Raw genomic sequence first — 19096 nt, forward strand, 5'->3', positions numbered from 1 at the left:
TGTAACTACCAGGTATTACACTGTAGCCCTGTATGTAACTACCAGGTATTACACTGTAGCCCTGTATGTAACTACCAGGTATTACATGTTGTTACACTGTAGCCCTGTATGTAACTACCAGGTATTACACTGTAGCCCTGTATGTAACTACCAGGTATTACACTGTAGCCCTGTATGTAACTACCAGGTATTACACTGTAGCCCTGTATGTAACTACCAGGTATTACATGTTGTTACACTGTAGCCCTGTATGTAACTACCAGGTATTACACTGTAGCCCTGTATGTAACTACCAGGTATTACATGTTGTTACACTGTAACCCTGTATGTAACTACCAGGTATTACACTGTAGCCCTGTATGTAACTACCAGGTATTACACTGTAGCCCTGTATGTAACTACCAGGTATTACACTGTACCCCTGTATGTAACTACCAGGTATTACACTGTACCCCTGTATGGAACTACCAGGTATTACACTGTACCCCTGTATGGAACTACCAGGTATTACACTGTAGCCCTGTATGTAACTACCAGGTATTACAAAAGTAGACCTGCTATAATACATGTTACTGTCTACATGCAAGCTGTCTACAGCAGTGGCTATGATCATACAACAATGTAGTAGTTGTATAAATCTGGTTGAAGCGAGGGGGGAAAGGTTGAGCAGGCTGCAGAGCTGTGTGGTGCACGGAGCCTGCCGTGATGTTACATTTACATCTTACATTTTCATAATTTAGCAGACTCTTATCCAGAGCGACTTATATAAATTTTCATACTTTTTTTATACTAGTCCTCGTAGGAATCGAACCCACAACCCTGGTGTTGCAAGCGCCATGCTCTACCAACTGAGCTACACGGGACTACATCACTGTTATGGATAGCATACAACACAGCAGTGTTTCTATAGAGCTGTGTGGGCACCAAGACAGCAGGCTTTAGTGTTGGGAACAGGCCTACCTGCACACATTGGACCCTGAGCTTGTGGGCTCGCTGACGTGGATGGGACGGGGATGAGGAGAACATGGAAGTGGTGTAAATACAATGTGGTTGATGAGGGGTTGAGGTTGAGTAACGTGTGTGACGTTCAGCGGGATGCAACATTCTGTACGTCTGCTCTAAGTGACCTGAACGTTCTGTAACGTTGCAACCTGCTGAACGTGACACATGCATGTACTTACAGTGGAGAGAACAAGTATTTGATACACTGCCAATTTTGCAGGTTTTCCTACTTAGAAAGCATGTAGAGGTCTGTAATTTTTATCATAGGCACACTTCAACTGTGTTATCTCTGTAATTGCAAACAAAGGTTTCTGTACCAAATATTAAGTTCTGCTTTTCTGATGTATCAACTAGTTATGTCATGCAATAAAATGCAAATTAATTACTTAAAAATCATACAATGTGATTTTCTGGATTTTTGTTTTAGATTCCGTCTGTCACAGTTGAAGTGTACCTATGATAGAAATTACAGACCTCTACATGCTTTGTAAGTAGGAAAACCTGCAAAATCAACAGTGTATCAAATACTTGTTCTCCCCACTGTATTTTGCGTTGTGACAGAATGCAAGTGGTGGTATCTCACAGAGACATTGGAACGTTTGGAACTCACCTATTCGAAGCAGCAGTCATCACCACTCTCTGAAATAAAAACAGAATCCATTGATAAATAAAGCTTCTCAATCACATACCAATAAACTACACACACTTGGACACACACACGCATACTCACACACATCAATATCTATAATGTTTTACGTATCAAATTGTACAAAATTCTCACTCACAGCCCTAACAAGAGAGACGTGCTCCTCTGATCGGCTGAAGTTGCTGCCAATCTCCATCACGCTGACAGTTCCATCCTGACATAAGTTAACCCAGGCCTGGTACTCATCTCTCTCAGGTAGACGGTCCCAGAAGATCTTGAACGCCTCCCACACCGTCTCCTGACACACTGGGCAGCACACAGACACAGGACTGGGTCAGAGACTAGCTTTCACACCTGGAATTTTTGGTGTACTTCCTGATTGGACAGAATTGAAATGGAATTGACCCCAACCCTGACTGACACAGAGACATGTGACACAGAGGTCACACTCTGTGACACAGATGGATGTAGAAGAAGACCCGCTTAACGTATATGAATATTCAATCTAGATTTAAATAACACTGTGTAGTACAAGGACATGGTAACCAAAACAAACATTGACATTTAGCTGACATTTAGCCAGCGATCCTGACAGGAAAAATCTCTCCAATGGACAGCTATGAAAAATGAAGGCAATCAGGAAAATGTGAGGTCATTTTTGATCCATACACACATATACTCCCAGGTTCCAGACAGCATCACCATTTCACCACCCCTGCTGACATTGAAATGACTTCTCAGCTCAAGACATGTGGTTTTCACAATGTACCAGTACCTCTGCTTTGGAACAAAAAAAGCTGGCAAAAAACATTAACCCCCTTTCTTTTTCTCTCAATCTGCAGCCACATCTGTAGGCTACATTTCAGGTTTGGAGGCTGAGGACAACCAGAAAGCCCTTGGTAGAGGAGCTTGCGGGAGCAGGCCTGAGGGCTCTCATATTTTCCTGGCAGCATGGCTCATCTGATCAATGTCTAGAGGACTACTATTTTGGTAGCGAGGCAGGGTTCAGACCGAGGACTGGGGCTTTCTCTCTAAGCTTCCCCAGGTGGAGCACCACGTGTTCGGGTTGAACTGACAGAAGGGCACCCTGGTGCAAGGCTGTCTGGTGCCAGGCTCTCTGCCTGGCCTCACCTGAAATCTGGCCCTTACCCGTATCAATCAGTCTGTACCAAAATGAGGTTGGACATTTGACTTTGACCTTAAACGTGGAGCATTTCTCAACCTCCATGACTGAATACTATAACTATAGCCCTTGAATCATGATAGATTAGTTACTGTCGTTGATTGACTTCTAGTAATTTCCTTGAGTTCCAACAAGGCTCTGAACCATTGTGCCAAACAAACGACTGATAGAGAATGGTAACACCGGGCTGTATTTCAACGGCTGAAGCCATGCACGTGGATGACCATAGGGCTTTAATAAAGAGGCTGGGAAAGTACTGCTTACTGCATGGTTCATGTTGAGGTGATTAAGAGCACACATTTACATGACAAACATCTATTTATCTTCCCCACCTGTCCATTCCCAATTAAATATAAGATCATCAGAAAGTTGTACTCATTTTGATGGTATAAAGTTGTTATTACAATAAAACATATTAAATCCGTAATAAGTCATTCGCCTTCTGTCACATACACTCTTAGAAAAAAGGCACTATCTAGAAGCTAAAAGGGTTCTTCGGCTCTCCCCATAGGAGAACCTTTTTGAGAACCCTTCTTGGTTCCAGGTAGACCCCAGGTAGACCCCTTTTGTTTCGGGTAGAACCCTTTCCACAGAGGGTTCTACATGGAACCCAAAAGGGTTTTACCTGGAACCAAAGGGTTATTCTATGGGGACAGCCAAAGAACCCTTTTGAAAACCTTTTGCATAAGAGTGCATGCACTACAGAATTCAATTAATCTGGCTGAACAACAAAGATGGTAGATGAATAGACTCCAGGTCATAATGAATCCCCAGGGCCCATGAGATACAGTTGTGAAAAGCTTACCTCGCTGGTGAAAGTACTTCAGATGGTTTTCTATCGCCTGGTCTACAGTCTCTGAGAACAAAGCTTCACTCCACTGGGGAAAAGAATATTCCGCTTTCTTCTAGAAATAGCACCCTTTCCTTTGTATGTCTTGTGGGTCAAGGCCTCCAGACCTTCATCTGACTCCAGTTGTCTTGAAATCCCAGAGGGATCTTGAGATTTCAAGTGTTTCACTACCAAACCTCTATCCATAGCAACCCCATGCAAAGCATCTGTAAAAGTACATGAGACAGTTATACATGTGACCAGAAGTCAAACAGTCATCATTAAATCCTCTACTGTACCTACCCGTGTCAAAGTATCCTGTCAGAAGGATGGCAGACACAACCCAAAAAAACACAGTTCCTCGTTAGCCCCGGCATTTCTCAAAGAGCCAAGATCCAAGATGCAGCCCCAGTCTAGAGTAAATCTTCTCAATCCTTCTCAGTTCATCAACAAAAGGGTTTTGTTTACTGTCCATCCACTTGATAGCATTGTGTAAAAATAGGGCTATTGCTCTGGTTATTCCTCGTGGGCTAGGCTATCATCCCAGTGTAACTTGATGTGGTCACAGTGCTGAAGACAGCTCCCCAGCCTTACTCAGGTAAGCAGATGGGACTTTGGCAGGAGAGATTTCTTTCTGCTTCCTAATCCTATTTGATAAGCTTTAGTGGTGCCTCTGCAAGACTTTAGTCTAACCGTGCATGGTTGTTTAACTTGTGAATAATCTGTGTCGGCCAATGTGGGGGATAGGGATAGTGATGGTCATTTTATTTTTACATAATTGCATATTTTCACAACTGCAAAACATGCAATAACAACTTATCCTACTTACACACTTTATTCTATTTATTGGCTTGGTCTGCTTACATTAATTAATTACTTACTCATTCCTTTTATATTTACAGTACTGCAGAGATTCACAATGTGAAATGTGATTCTCACGGTGACATTATCAACAGATGTGAAATGTGATTCAAAATCACCACAAATTGATTGTGGCCTTCATTTAAGCTAGAGAGAGTCTGTGAATGTGTCCTTTGTCTCTGTCTTTCAGGAAATCTTGAAACCTCTCTGCCCAATGCCATTACACACAGCAGTAAGTATAGGTAGGTCAGTATAAATTCAGGTGAGTACAGATGTAGGATCTTAATTTGATCACTCTTTTGTTGCTGAGAATTTTCCGCACAGCAGGGAATGCAAACTTGTAGTGTATTCAAGTTTTAAAAGGCTTCTGAAGTTCGTAATTTCCACTTTAAAATGTATCGAACCCGACAAGAAATGTCCATTCATTATAATCCACATAATTAAAATGTCCTGTTTCTCCATGATTATTTTCCTGCTGTAGCAAACTGGCTCAAATTAAGATGTTACATCTGTATGTGTAGGTGAGTCAGTAGAGGTCAGTGTTTGTGGAACTTGCTGTACCACAACACAGACATGCAATCTTCCCGGGAGGCTGATTTGGTGGTGAGTAATGAACATTGCTGCCAATAGCTCGCCTGACCTGTAGCAGGACAGTGCAGCTCAAGGGGGTAGACCCAGGTGACTAGATGCTACTTATCCTTTCTGACAGGAAAGGTGCTTATTCCCTTCAGGACAGAGGAAATCAGAACAGAACAGCAAACGGAATTGTCCGTCTGTCTATGTATTCACAACGTCTAACATTGCTGTGGCAGACAATTGACATCTGTAATTAGGACTTCAAATAAGGGCCAGTGTTTGGTATAGAGCATTAGATTAGTTTCAGTATCAATCAAATGTATTTTTAAAGCCCTTCTTACATCATGTCACACTCTGACTAAAGAGAGAGCTTTTATTGTCTATGTTGGTTAGGTCGGGGTGTGATTTAGAGTGGGTTATCTACATACCATGCTGCATTTTGGTCCACTCCTTATGACGATCGTGACACATCAGCTGATGTCACAAAGTGCTGTACAGATACCAACCTAAACCCCAAACAGCAAGCAATGCAGGTGTAAAAGCACGGTGGCTAGAACCTAGGAAGAAACCTAGAGAGGAACCAGGCTATGAGGGATGGCCAGTCCTCTTCTGGCTGTGCCGGGTGGAGATTATAACAGAACATGACCAGCAGCGTCAAATAATAATAATCACAGTGGTTGTCGAGGTGCAACAGGTCAGCACCTCAGGAGTAAATGTCAGTTAGCTTTTCATAGCCAATTCAGAGTATCTCTACCTCTCCTGCTGTCTCTAGAGAGTTGAAAACAGCAGGTCTGGGACAGGTAGCACATCTGGAGAACAGGTCAGTAAGGATGTGCATGTCGCTGGGCTTAGGATCGGGTTGAGACCTGCCACACGTCTGGTCATTAGTGGATAACTGCCTTGCATGCCTTCTCAGAGAGCAGAGTAGGTGGTTTCTGAGGTGAGATGGCTGAGACTAGGGCAAGGCAGCCAGGTGGTCTCTCTCTCTGGTGAGGCCTGATTTACAGACTGAGGCTTGTTTGGAAGTTAGCGCTAGAAGGGTAGGTGGAGTCTTAAAGGACAAAGGCTCAGAGGGCTGCCTTTATGACCTCATCATCTACTCACTCTCACCCCAAAACTCTCTGGACTGCTTATGTTGCCAGCTTTAGTCATTTTTACTGATTCAGTTGTCTATAATAGGGCTTGGGGTCAATTCAATCTCAACTCAATAGATTTCAGATATTGAAATGAATCACTGTTTTTGAATTGACTTAGCTTTCTCCAAGTACCTTTATACAGTTGAGATCTCTCTGTGTCAAATGGCTAACTTTGTTGTTTTCACATTATAGTCAGGTGACATATTATCAACAGATCCGTGGAATAGGAAATACAATTAAAAACAGAGGTAGGTAGGTAGCCAACAAACTAATTATACTTGAACAGTATACACAGAATATATGCTATAATTAAATAATCTGTTGCTTTTCGTTGTCTTGCCATTAGTCTCTTGCCAGACTACAGTTGGACACTCACTCAGCTGATGATGGTGGCGTTACGGCAACGGTGAATCAACAATGGTAACATGGTTTATTGGATAATGTGATCAGCAGATGGGCCAGTGTCTTCGTTAGGTCTGGGCTCCTGTCCAGGTATCAAGATGATACCACTGTCCTGCAAGGCAAGAAAAACTACACCCTCTGATTAGACCTGTAATACTAACCTCACAATGAGATATTCACACCGGTCAATGAGTTCATGAAACCAATAAGGACAGAGTCAAACATAAACATACAGGTTTACAACACACCGTGGCACATATTATTGGAGTGCTGATCTAGGATCAGTTTTTGCCTTGTAGATTATAATGAATGGTTAGGTGGACCTAATCATAAAGATCTATCACCATGTGAATACTGTATTACCAGCAGCCTTTGACAAATACTGTAACGGAGCCTGGGGAATGATAAAGTTGCCTAAGGTCAACGAGTCTGGACCCCTGCAGAAATGCTGGGATTGAAAGCTGGTTTTCTATGAAGAGACCACAGAAGAACGGGGGGGGCTCTAGAGGCCATCGTGTCCAAAGAACTAGCTAAATCTGTCTAATCCAGCAGTCCGGCTCAGATTAGCTGTCCTGTGGCCCCTTGTGGTGCACAGTTACCTCATCATGGCCTAGCCTACTGTCTACAAGACAGAGTATGCATCCCAAATGGCACCCTATTCCCTATTGCAGTGCACTATTGACCAGAGCCCTATGTGCCCTGGTCAAAAGTAGTGCCCTATCAAGGAATATGGTGCCATTGGAATACACACCACCTGGAGGGCGTCTGCTGAAATCTGTTGGCTGAGGGGAGGTTCATCCCCAGGTAATTAGCAGGGTCCCTGCTGGGGCCAAGCAGGATTACAGGTCATTGCCTGTGGCAGAATGGTACTCATTTCATTAGATGGTGCGTCAGTGGAGGTCGCTTGCTGAAAGGAAGTGTTCATTAAGAGGATTTTGTACAGTAAAGTGTAGCCTATGTTTAAAGAATAGAAGCACAATTTAACTGTTTAATTTTCAAATGACTTGTGGCGCCTTGTCGGCATCAGTGATGTTGATTTGATTGATAAGTATTCATTTGACTTGAGCTGCTGTTATTTAGTGTTAATGACAGCATTGTTATGATGAGCATGCCTCACACTCTCAACTGTGTCCTTGCTTACTGTGGGTCACCATAGTTACAGACTGAATGGAATGAAGTTTGGGTCTGGGGCCAAAAGCCACAGGTAGGATTGGAGGCGCATTTCCGTTAATCACTGTTGACGTGTAGTGGTCCAGTTCTCTGGGCTTGGCCTTGTCTGTCTGCGTTCCAAATGGCACCCTATTCCCTATATAGTACACTACTTTTGACCAGAGCACTATATAGGGAATAGGGGTGTCTCATCCCAGTAATGAAGGCCAGAGCCAACAGCAGAGCTCCTCAGTCCCCAAATCCTCTTGCCATCAGAGGTCCCATATGCTCGGTGTTTCCCGTCTTTGTTGACATGGTTGCTAGGTTCCCGGCTGTTCGCCCCCACATGGTCGCACCCCCGACGTCCTGACCTCGGGGAAAATAACAGCAGCAGATGACCAACCCCCTTTCAGAGATATCTGGGGTTAAACGTCTTCTACAGTAACCTAATAACCTTTCGACTTGGCCATCTGCTGAGGTGGCCAAGATAGATCCAGCAGGTACAGTGGGGCAAAAAGTATTTAGTCAGCCACCAATTGTGCAAGTCCTCCCACTTAAAAAAGATGAGGCCTGTAATTTTCATCATAGGTACACTTCAACTATGACAGACAAAATGAGAAAAAAAATCAGAAAATCACATTGTAGGATTTTTAATTAATTCATTGCAAATTATGGTGGAAAATAAGTATTTGGTCACCTACAAACAAGCAAGATTTCTGGCTCTCACAGACCTGTAACTTCTTCTTTAGAGGCTCCTCTTTCCTGTCAAAGGACACCAGAAACAAAATTGTAGACCTGCACCAGGCTGGGAAGACTGAATCTGCAATAGGTAAGCAGCTTGGTTTGAAGAAATCAACTGTGGGAGCAATTATTAGGAATTGGAAGACATACAAGACCACTGATAATCTCCCTCGATCTTGGCTCACGCAAGATCTTAACCTGTGGGGTCAAAATGATCACAAACGGTGAGCAAAATCCCAGAACCACACGGGGGGGACCTAGTGAATGACCTGCAGAGAGCTGGGACCAAAGTAGCAAAAGCCTACCATCAGTAACACACTACGCCGCCAGGGACTCAAATCCTGCAGTGCCAGGCGTGTCCCCCTGCTTAAGCCAGTACATGTCCAGGCCCGTCTGAAGTTTGCTAGAAGGAGAATTTGGATGATCAGAAGAAGGTGGGAGAATGTCATATGGTCAGATGAAACCAAATAGAAATTTTTGTTAAAAACTCAACTCGTCGTGTTTGGAGGACAAAGAATGCTGAGTTGCATCCAACGAACACCATACCTACTGTGAAGCGTGGGGGTGGAAACATCATGCTTTTGGGGATGTTTTTCTGCAAAGGGACCAGGACAACTGATCCGTGTAAAGGAAAGAATGAATGGGGCCATGTATCGTGAGATTTTGAGTGAAAACCTCCTTCCATCAGCAAGGGCATTGAAGATGAAACGTGGCTGGGTCTTTCAACATGACAATGATCCCAAACACACCGCCCGGGCAACGAAGCATTGGCTTCGTAAGATGCATTTCAAGGTCCTGGAGTGGCCTAGCCAGTCTCCAAATCTCAACCCCATAGAAAATCTTTGGAGAGAGTTGAAAGTCTGTGTTGCCCAGCAACAGCCCCAAAACATCACTGCTCTAGAGGAGATCTGCATGGAGGAGTGGGCCAAAATACCAGCAACAGTGTGTGAAAAACCCTGTGAAGACTTACAGAAAACATTTGACCTCTGTCATTGCCAACAAAGGGTATATAACAAAGTATTGAGATAAACTTTTGTTATTGACCAAATACTTATTTTCCACCATAATTTGCAAATAAATTCATAAAAAAATCCTACAATGTGATTTTCTGGATTTTTCCCTCGTTTTGTCAATCATAGTTGAAGTGCACCTTTGATGAAAATTACAGGACTCTCTCATCTTTTTAAGTGGGAGAACTTGCACAATTGGTAGCTGACTAAATACTTTTTTGCCCCACTGTATATCTCTCTGGTCACCCCAAAATCAATTCTTCCTTTGGCCGCCTCTCCTTCCAGTTCTCTGCTGCCAATGACTGAGCGAACTACAAAAATCTCTGAAACTGGAAACACTTATCTCCCTCACTAGCTTTAAGCACCAGCTGTCAGAGCAGCTCACAGATTACTGCACCTGTACATAGCCCATCTATAATTTAGCCCAAACAACTACCTCTTTCCCTACTGTATTCATTTATTTTGCTCCTTTGCACCCCATTATTTCTATCTCCACTTTGCACATTCTTCCACTGCAAATCAACCATTCCAATGTTTTACTTGCTATATTGTATTTACTTCGCCACCATGGCATTTTTATACTTTACCTCCCTTATCTCACCTCACTTGCTCACATTGTATATAGACTTATTTTTCTACTGTATTATTGACTGTATGTTTGTTTTACTCCATGTTGATGTATGTGTAAAACTGCTTTGCTTTATCTTGGCCAGGTCGCAATTGTAAATGAGAACTTGTTCTCAACTAGCCTACCTGGTTAAATAAAGGTGTTCTCAATGAGCCTACCTGGTTAAATAAAGGTGTTCTCAACGAGCCTACCTGGTTAAATAAAGGTGTTCTCAACTAGCCTACCTGGTTAAATAAAGGTGTTCTCAACTAGCCTACCTGGTTAAATAAAGGTGTTCTCAACTAGCCTACCTGGTTAAATAAAGGTGTTCTCAACTAGCCTACCTGGTTAAATAAAGGTGTTCTCAACTAGCCTACCTGGTTAAATAAAGGTGAAATAAATAAATAAACATGGTTCTTTTGTCCAACACGTCAGTGTGTTTTCATCTAAACATGCCAGTTAACAATTATCGCTCACAATGAAGACTTTCACTCAGTCACTTGATGGAGTTTCTTTATTGTCATTACAAAAAGTAGATTTGATGTTAGCCCATTTAAATGGGTTAAACTATCTGTAAATTAAAACAAAACTTCAAACTGCTTTAACACGGTTCTCTATAAAACACGTCTCAGACTACCTGTTGACTATCTGGACCGGTCTATTGGAAGGACATTGATCTCAGTCCTGATCTCCAGACCCTAAACCAATGCATTAGTAGTTGTAGGCTGGAAGGTGTAAGACAAGTTAAGCAGTATGGATGTCCTTGGTTCATTCTATGGAACCCTTGAACCCGTAAAGCCCATCCATAGTGAACCAGTCGACCTATGGCCTTACCTTAACAGCACAACTTAGACCTTCAAACCCGCTACTGCATTTGACTATACGGCTTTAACTGAACTATAAGACAGAATTAAAGCCAACATAATTATAGTATTAGAATAACAATATGGAAGAATTGATGAACACTAGTTTTTATACTGTAGTAGTGGGGCCATTTTCTGACAGTGGCTAAACCAAATGGGGTAGAGATTTGGATGGGGCGAATAGGAAAGGGTAGCCCAACTCATTTGGGAGGTGTGACCGTTACCCTTCCAACAGCAGTAGGGGTGGAGGGCTCTGTCCTATCTAAGAGGGCTCTGTCTGGGGCCCACATGCTGTGAGAGGCTGCACCAAAGACTCCAATTATCCAAAACGACCAACTTAACCCAATTAAGTACATATGGTTAAGCACATATCCTATCAGACTTAGTGTTAACAACCCAAACTGAAAAACCTATTAACTGTACCCGTGTGAAAAACACACAATAACTTAAAAGGACATATCTGGGATTCTCGCTCTACAATATTGTGATGGTGACAGAAGAGAGTTCTGTCCAGCCATTGCTAGGTAGACTTTGGGGGCATCTTTAATCCAGGAATATACCACATTATAAATACACCATTGTAAATACATCATTATAAACATGCCATTAACAAATCAATGTTTACACCGTGAAAACAAACAGAAACTCAAATGGAAACCCTTTACTGTGTGGGGAGAATGTTATTTCTGTTTCTGATGACAGAGTGAGTCAGGTCCATAGACTTTCATACAGCACAAACACAAAGGGAATTGATTTCTGCCTGTAAACAGAACAGGGAGAGGTGCTGTTCTAATCCTCATATTACAAGTGGTCATTGTGTAAAAGCTTACTTGGTGTTCCTCACTGGAACATTGGGTTTCTCTTACAAACTGAAGCAGCTACAACATGAGGAGCCAAAACTAAAACACTGCAACGTGTTGACTAGTGTGATAACACTATTGTTTAGCAGCTGCAAACAATCATGTGCATATTGAGTCCTTTATGACTGATGGTCAGAAACAACAGCCTGACACACTGAACAGGAATAACTGAGTAATATTGACTTTAATATTTATAGTGGTTTTATGTGTGAGTCATAAGGACATTTGAAAAAGAAACCTGTTCTGGATACACGAGTTACACTTTTGCTCAGCAAACTAGATTTGAGCGCTCACTCATATGTCCATTCCAAATGCTCTCTTCTATAACATAACAAAAAAACTAAACATTACATGAACAATTTTATTCCATTTTACGATCCTATTATTTTGTACATTCATTACATACAAGTGAGAAACAAACATCCTGTGACATTTTATTTAAAAAAAAATAGTAATACAAAAATAGTATAAATATTCCATGTATTGTACATTTAAAAAGTCAAAGTCCTTCACAGTTTGGCGTGTTGTAGTAGTAGTGCATTGCTGATCAGGTACCGTGGCTACCTGCAGCTGCTCCCGCCGTTGCCCCGGCAACTGTGCAGCTCCATCACCAGGCTCCGGATCCTCCCTCTTCCTCCACACCTGTTGCCGTGGAAACCAGCGCTCCAAACGCAGGGGGAGGTCAAGTGCACCACTGGGTTCTGAGAAAGTCAGTGAGCCAACCAGAGGTTTGGAATAAGGTGTGATGTCATACATGGGACAGGCAGTTATCATTTCAGATCAAGTGTTTTAGACAGTGTAGTGGAGACAGAAAAGTGCCCATGAAATGGATGGTTGATGTCAGCTTGTTGTTAAGCGTGGGAGGTTACAGGGGAGGGCCGTACCTGCAGAAAGCTCTCCACGTACTGCAGGAGGTAGAGGCCACAGTCGCTGCTGTTGTCCTGTAGAGGGACTGTACAGTGGGGAAGCCTTCATACTGTCTACAGTGAAGTCTCTGCGTGTTCCTCTACGCACCTCCCACTCTACATGTAGGTAACTGAGAGGACAGACGGGAGAGATTGAAACTAGTGTACACACACATATGAACCACACACACACAAAACAATGCAAGCGCGACAGACACACACACACACAGAGAGTACTCACTCCCGCAAGAGCTTATAGATGCTCTCATGGTAAGAGATCTTCAGAGAGTCCATGATGAGAATGCAGGGTCTACAGAGACAAGACAACCCCTTGATATTACACACACTGTTATAGATGGAGGAAGTACAGCCAATTAATTCACAGTTAATGCACTCACTTCTTAATGATGGTCTCCCTCTGACAACCATCTTGGGTACACGCCTTCAAAATTGGGATAATGTCATTTAGAATGTTGCACACATGCTCAAAACATCTGATATGTTTTCAATTTTTTTATTGATTTACAAAAGAGGGTGATATTTACTGGTGGGTTGTGGGGCTTCAATGTAGGTTTCCCACTGGCTCTCCCTGAAGTACGTACACACACACACACTTTTTAAATCAGCAGCAAATGTTTAGTTACTTTGATTTTGATCTGTGGTGTTATGGCCAAATGTGCATGTTCTGTTTCTCAGTGTTTCTTGGCTGGGTATGGAGGACACGCTAGACCTGAACTACAGCCACCAGGCCAACCAAATAATTCCATCTGCAGTTAGGATTCAATTACACACATGCATGAACATGCAGACATAACACACATCACATCCAGGTATAACTAGAACACCCCCTAACCGTCAGTTTTTTTAGAGAGACCTCATTTTCAGAGGTCTTCAGTTGTTTTCAACATAAGCCCTAACATAGGGTTTTAAAGGGTAGTTAGGGACTGACATCGCAGCCTAAAAAAGCCCACTAGTTGCCTTCCAACATTATTGAGGAAAAATAAAAGGATCTAACCCAACGTTAATTTGATCATTAAAGTTAAAGGAAGCGTGTAAACGCAACCCGGGTTGATTAGAAACACTATTACATTACAGCCCTGGTGAGAGAAGTGAGATTCTGCCAAGGTAAATATCACAAACACACAATGCATCGGCGCTGTCCAACGCACCTGCTCCGTTCTGCAGTTTGGGGTTGCTGGCCTCTGGAGAAGGCCCAGTTGAAGCCTGGGGCTGGCATTTCCTCTTCCCCCCGTTGGCCTCCACTCCAGCTAGGCCAGACCACTCCTCATGCTGGGCCTGCTCCAGGCCAGGGAAACAGATCACCACAAGGTACCAGTGGGCTCTGGGGAATCAGACACAAGAGCTTCAGACACAAGGGAATGTGCAATGTATCATGTATGTGGCTATATGAGAAGTGTTCAATGTGTATGATAAGGGTAATGTATACATTATGTACAGTGTGTAGCATTACAGTGTCTATATTGTATACAGCTGTACTGTGTGTCTAAGACAATCTGGGACATTACAGTTCATCGTATCCTATCCTAGGAGAAAGCGTAATGGACTGGGGATACAGAGATCTGTGCTACCGCATCTACATTCTCATCTACACATATAGATGGATTTGATCATGGAAATACAGAGCAACGGCAGCATGTGTTGTTTCAATCTGTAAAGAGAGAAACCAGTCAGTCTAGTGGAGTAAATGGCATTCACAAGACACTATAGGGAACTGCTGTGTCCCCTGTCCTTGCCTGGCTGTGGCCCTGTCCTAGCCTGGCTGTGGACCCTGTCCTAGCCTGGCTGTGGACCCTGTCCTAGCCTGGCTGTGGATCCCTGTCCTAGCCTGGCTGTGGACCCTGTCCTAGCCTGGCTGTGGACCCTGTCCTAGCCTGGCTGTGTCCCCTGTCCTAGCCTGGCTGTGTCCCCTGTCCTAGCCTGGCTGTGTCCCTGTCCTAGCCTGGCGGTGTCCCCTGTCCTAGCCTGGCTGTGTCCCCTGTCCTAGCCTGGCTGTGTCCCCTGTCCTAGCCTGGCTGTGGACCCTGTCCTAGCCTGGCTGTGTCCCCTGTCCTAGCCTGGCTGTGTCCCTGTCCTAGCCTGGCTGTGTCCCCTGTCCTAGCCTGGCTGTGTCCCCTGTCCTAGCCTGGCTGTGGCCCCTGTCCTAGCCTGGCTGTGTCCCCTGTCCTAGCCTGGCTGTGTCCCCTGTCCTAGCCTGGCTGTGTCCCCTGTCCTAGCCTGGCTGTGTCCCCTGTCCTAGCCTGGCTGTGTCCCCTGTCCTAGCCTGGCTGTGTCCCCTGTCCTAGCCTGGCTGTGTCCCCTGTCCTAGCCTGGCTGTGTCCCCTGTCCAAGCGTGGCTGTGTCCCCTGTCCTAGCCTGGCTGTGTCCCCTGTCCTAGCCTGGCTGTGTCCCCTGTCCTAGCCTTCTCTTGTATAGGAACATACTGAAACATACCGTGTCAGAATATAAATCTGTATCTGGAGCGTAGCCCATTATCCAGCTACACGTCAGTCGGGAGGTATTGTCACTGATGCTTTTATTGAAAACCCATTAAGAGATGTAAAATAGGTCTGCAGTTGTATATAATAATATATGCCATTTAGCAGACACTGATATCCAAAGTGACTTAGTGTGTCATGCCTGCAGACATTTTCCCTATGGGTGGAATTGAACCTACAGCACTTGGCATTGCAAAGAGTCACGCTCTCACGGACTGAGCAAGGGTTCTAAATCATTGTGCCGGGGACAGAAGACCGTGTTGACAAAGGTACAGTATGTAGACTAAAAAAAACCCTTCTACTGCGTTCCTAAAGTGAAGTGGGGAGTCGAGGAACAGGGAACGCTGTGCAGCACTCCATCCAGACCGTCATCATTCCACAGACATATGAATGAAGGTACGCACATCCGGCCCCGTCAGGCGTGACAGAGGCTGTTTCAACACCAGCGCAGCCTTGAGACTAGTACACACACCCACAGACAGACAGAGACTACAGCTCAGGCCACATCCATTCATCTCCACTATGCTGGAGCCCTGCCCTGCCTGGACACTGCCTCCGCTCCAGTTTAATGTCCCTGTTTTCATGTCTCCTTGTCAGAGCCATGACAGCTAGAGGGAAGGATGAAGAAAAGAGCACTGTTTTCCCCAATCAATGGAGTGTGGTGTCATGTCGTGACATGTAGTGTACAACAGAGTAGTGTAGTGTACAACAGAGTAGAGCAGTGTAGAGTAATGTAGTGTACAGCAGAGTAGTGTTGAGTAGTGTAAAGTAGCATAGTATAGGGCAGTGTAGTATAGTGTAGGGTAAAAAGCAGTGTAGGGCAGTGCTGTGTAGGGCAGGGTAAGGCAGTGTAGTGCAGGGCAGTGTAGTATAGTGTAGGGAGTAAAGCAGTGTAGGGCAGTGTAGTGCAGGGCAGTGTAGTATAGTGTAGGGAGTATTCTGTAGAGTATTCTGTTCTGCTTTTTGCGAAGTCGACAGAAATGGTGTCGTTCTTAGTCCAAGTCTTGGCTCTACCCCTCTGTGTGTGTGTGTGTGTGTGTGTGTGTGTGTGTGTGTGTGTGTGTGTGTGTGTGTGTGTGTGTGTGTGTCTATGATTCTCACTCACTTGTGATTGACCGGCACAAACAGGTAGTCCTTGTTGAAGATGTCAACATGGCGGGTCCACGTCCTCACCCTCTGGTGTCTCCTGTCCCTGGCCCTGAGAGGAAGGGAGGGGACACACTTCACAACAATGCATACTACTCCTTCCATCACAATCCAGGAAGAATATCTCTTAACAATACTCTTAACAAGAGTAAAATGCTCCTTAACTTCTGTCAATACCATCATTAACATCGTTAACATCGTTAGCATACGACTAAGCCACCAGCCTACGTGAGAGCGCGCCGCCAGGGCCTAAGGCCAAACATGAGCCCCCCCGCAGGCGCCATGTGACGCGCGGCCGAAGCCGCCCACTAAGACGTTAAAGACGCTGAGTGCTGATCTCCTTACGGGATGGCAGCCTCCTCCTCCAGGGACGTGTCCCGGCGGGTCAGCTGCTTGTAGAAGAAGCTGCTGAAGACATGACATCTCTGCCAGGGGCCCGGGGCCCGCTCCAGGAGAAGATACCTGAGGGGACAGGAAGATGCTGAGGATTTGCTGTACTGTCACATGCTGTGTGGCTGAGCTAAACTAAGGGGACATGGCTGATTTCCATATATGTTAAATGAAGCTAATGTTAGGGTTTGGTTATGATAATGGTCAGTTTAAGGTTTTGGCTGGTCAGCCTGTCAAAGGGCTGCTGGTCAGAAAAGTCCCCTTAGTCCTGCTTCATTGTACTTAGTTATGGTTTGAACCAATCAGCATTCAGGATTAGATCACGCATTGTATGATCACAGGTTACACATCTGCCAGGTGGCTAAGATGTTCAAATGACAGGAGAAAAACATTGGTCCACAGGCAGATCACTAGAACTCACTTAAGGTAGAAGTCAATGATGACATCATTGAGGAACTGGCCACTGTCCAGACAGTCTAGGTCCTCTGTTGTCACGGTGATTCCTCCTTTGGAAGGGAGTGGTGGGTACTGGATCAACCTGAAGAGATCAATAGTTAATGTGTAAACAACAACAACTAATACTAACAGGTAGTATATTCTACATTGAAAACCATCCATAACAATAAACTGGTAAGCAGCCAGATATACTGCCCTCACCTGGTGGGCAGCAAGATATACTGCCCTCACCTGGTGGGCAGCAAGATATACTGCCCTCACCTGGTGGGCAGCAAGATATACTGCCCTCACCTGGTGGGCAGCAAGATATACTGCCCTCACCTGGTGGGCAGCAAGATATACTGCCCTCACCTGGTGGGCAGCAAGATATACTGCCCTCACCTGGTGGGCAGCAAGATATACTGCCCTCACCTGGTGGGCAGCAAGATATACTGTCCTCACCTAGTGGGCAGCAAGATACTGCCCTCACCTGGTGGGCAGCAAGATATACTGCCCTCACCTGGTGGGCAGTAAGATATACTGCCCTCACCTGGTGGGCAGCAAGATATACTGCCCTCACCTGGTGGGCAGCAAGATATCTGCCCTCACTGGTGGGCAGCAAGATATACTGCCCTCACCTGGTGGGCAGCAAGATATACTGCCCTCACCTGGTGGGCAGCAGGCCCTTGAGTCTGGAGTAAGGCTCTCTGCTTCTGTGGTTCCTTCTCGTCCGACTGGGGCTCCCTGATCGGAACAAGAACAGAACAGAAAAACATTACAGAATCACCAGCCAGAAGTCATCACCCCAGTCAAACACCTCAGACTCTACAGATTCATCTGACTGCATGGGGATTGTCCTCCAATGTATTTTTTGGACAAGGGGAACAGGTGATCAAATTCAACGTTTTGGTGAGTGATGAGAATGAGGGGGATCGAGATGATAAAGTCAAGGTCTGCTCTGATGATGAATAGCAGAGAGGAAGAGGATGACGCCACTCACTGTGTGTGTGTTGGCCAGACATGCTGCAGACTTGCCAACCCTGTCCAACTTGTTAGAGTACCAGAGGAGCATGGCAAATTGAGATTCAACTCGTGCGCATAGCACGCGCAGAATGGGTTTTCTTTCACCCCCATTCGCTGTGTGTGAGTCTGATCGCAATTATAGAATTGTACCAAATCAAGTCTATAAAAAGGTTGGTATACTTTCTTCACAGCATTCCATTTACACATATGGTAAAAGTCACTAACAAGATCTAATTAGAAAGAAAAGGGCCTTTATGTGTTTTTATTTTATTAAACAAGTAATAACATGTTATTTGTTTAGGTACAAAATGTACAAATGTCCTATCAACGATAAAACATTTGTATCTGTAACGTTTTTCTTAGCACATGCGCCCAAGTTTAGTCGCTATAGTATAGGAACGCTTGTCACCTCTTAAACAGTGCCAATCACTAGGGCCAGCTCACAAGTAGTGGCATTTTAGACACGGTTCCTAATCAACACTAAAAGCAAAATCATTTTGAAAACATAAAAACAAAAACAAATGATTGCATCGACACAGACCGCAAACTGGCTACACAAAGCTTAAGTAGGCTTCCGCCAAGAGAATCTGAACGCTGTTCTCTAGAAGAGTCCGCGTGCCTATTGTATTTATTTGCAGCGCATACCGCATTTCAGATTTTCGAAATGTATAACATCTCAAATCTAGTGCAAAGGCATTTTAGAAGCATTGCCTCTATAGCTAATACCGGACACTCATGCATTCGTCATCGCGCAGTCTTGATTTTTTGTTATAATACTTTTGCTTTTTGTGACGTGGATCATAATTACATTTACATTCTATCAGGTTGCGTGATCCT

General features: G+C 44.4%; 1 protein-coding gene across 1 annotated transcript in view; it reads right to left on the bottom strand.

Annotated features, from left to right (window-relative positions):
- LOC127916761 (sentrin-specific protease 6-like) overlaps nucleotides 1-19096 on the bottom strand; it is a 51144-nt gene that overhangs the window by 25151 nt on the left and 6897 nt on the right. Inside the window, 8 exon segments of the mRNA XM_052499798.1 lie at nucleotides 13012-13080; nucleotides 13169-13212; nucleotides 13316-13359; nucleotides 13940-14112; nucleotides 16371-16463; nucleotides 16757-16873; nucleotides 17223-17339; nucleotides 17905-17980. Of these exon segments, the coding sequence (XP_052355758.1) occupies nucleotides 13012-13080; nucleotides 13169-13212; nucleotides 13316-13359; nucleotides 13940-14112; nucleotides 16371-16463; nucleotides 16757-16873; nucleotides 17223-17339; nucleotides 17905-17980 (733 nt within the window).

Source organism: Oncorhynchus keta, chromosome 37, assembly GCF_023373465.1.
Source record: "Oncorhynchus keta strain PuntledgeMale-10-30-2019 chromosome 37, Oket_V2, whole genome shotgun sequence".
In the NCBI taxonomy this organism is placed as follows: Eukaryota; Metazoa; Chordata; class Actinopteri; order Salmoniformes; family Salmonidae; genus Oncorhynchus; species Oncorhynchus keta.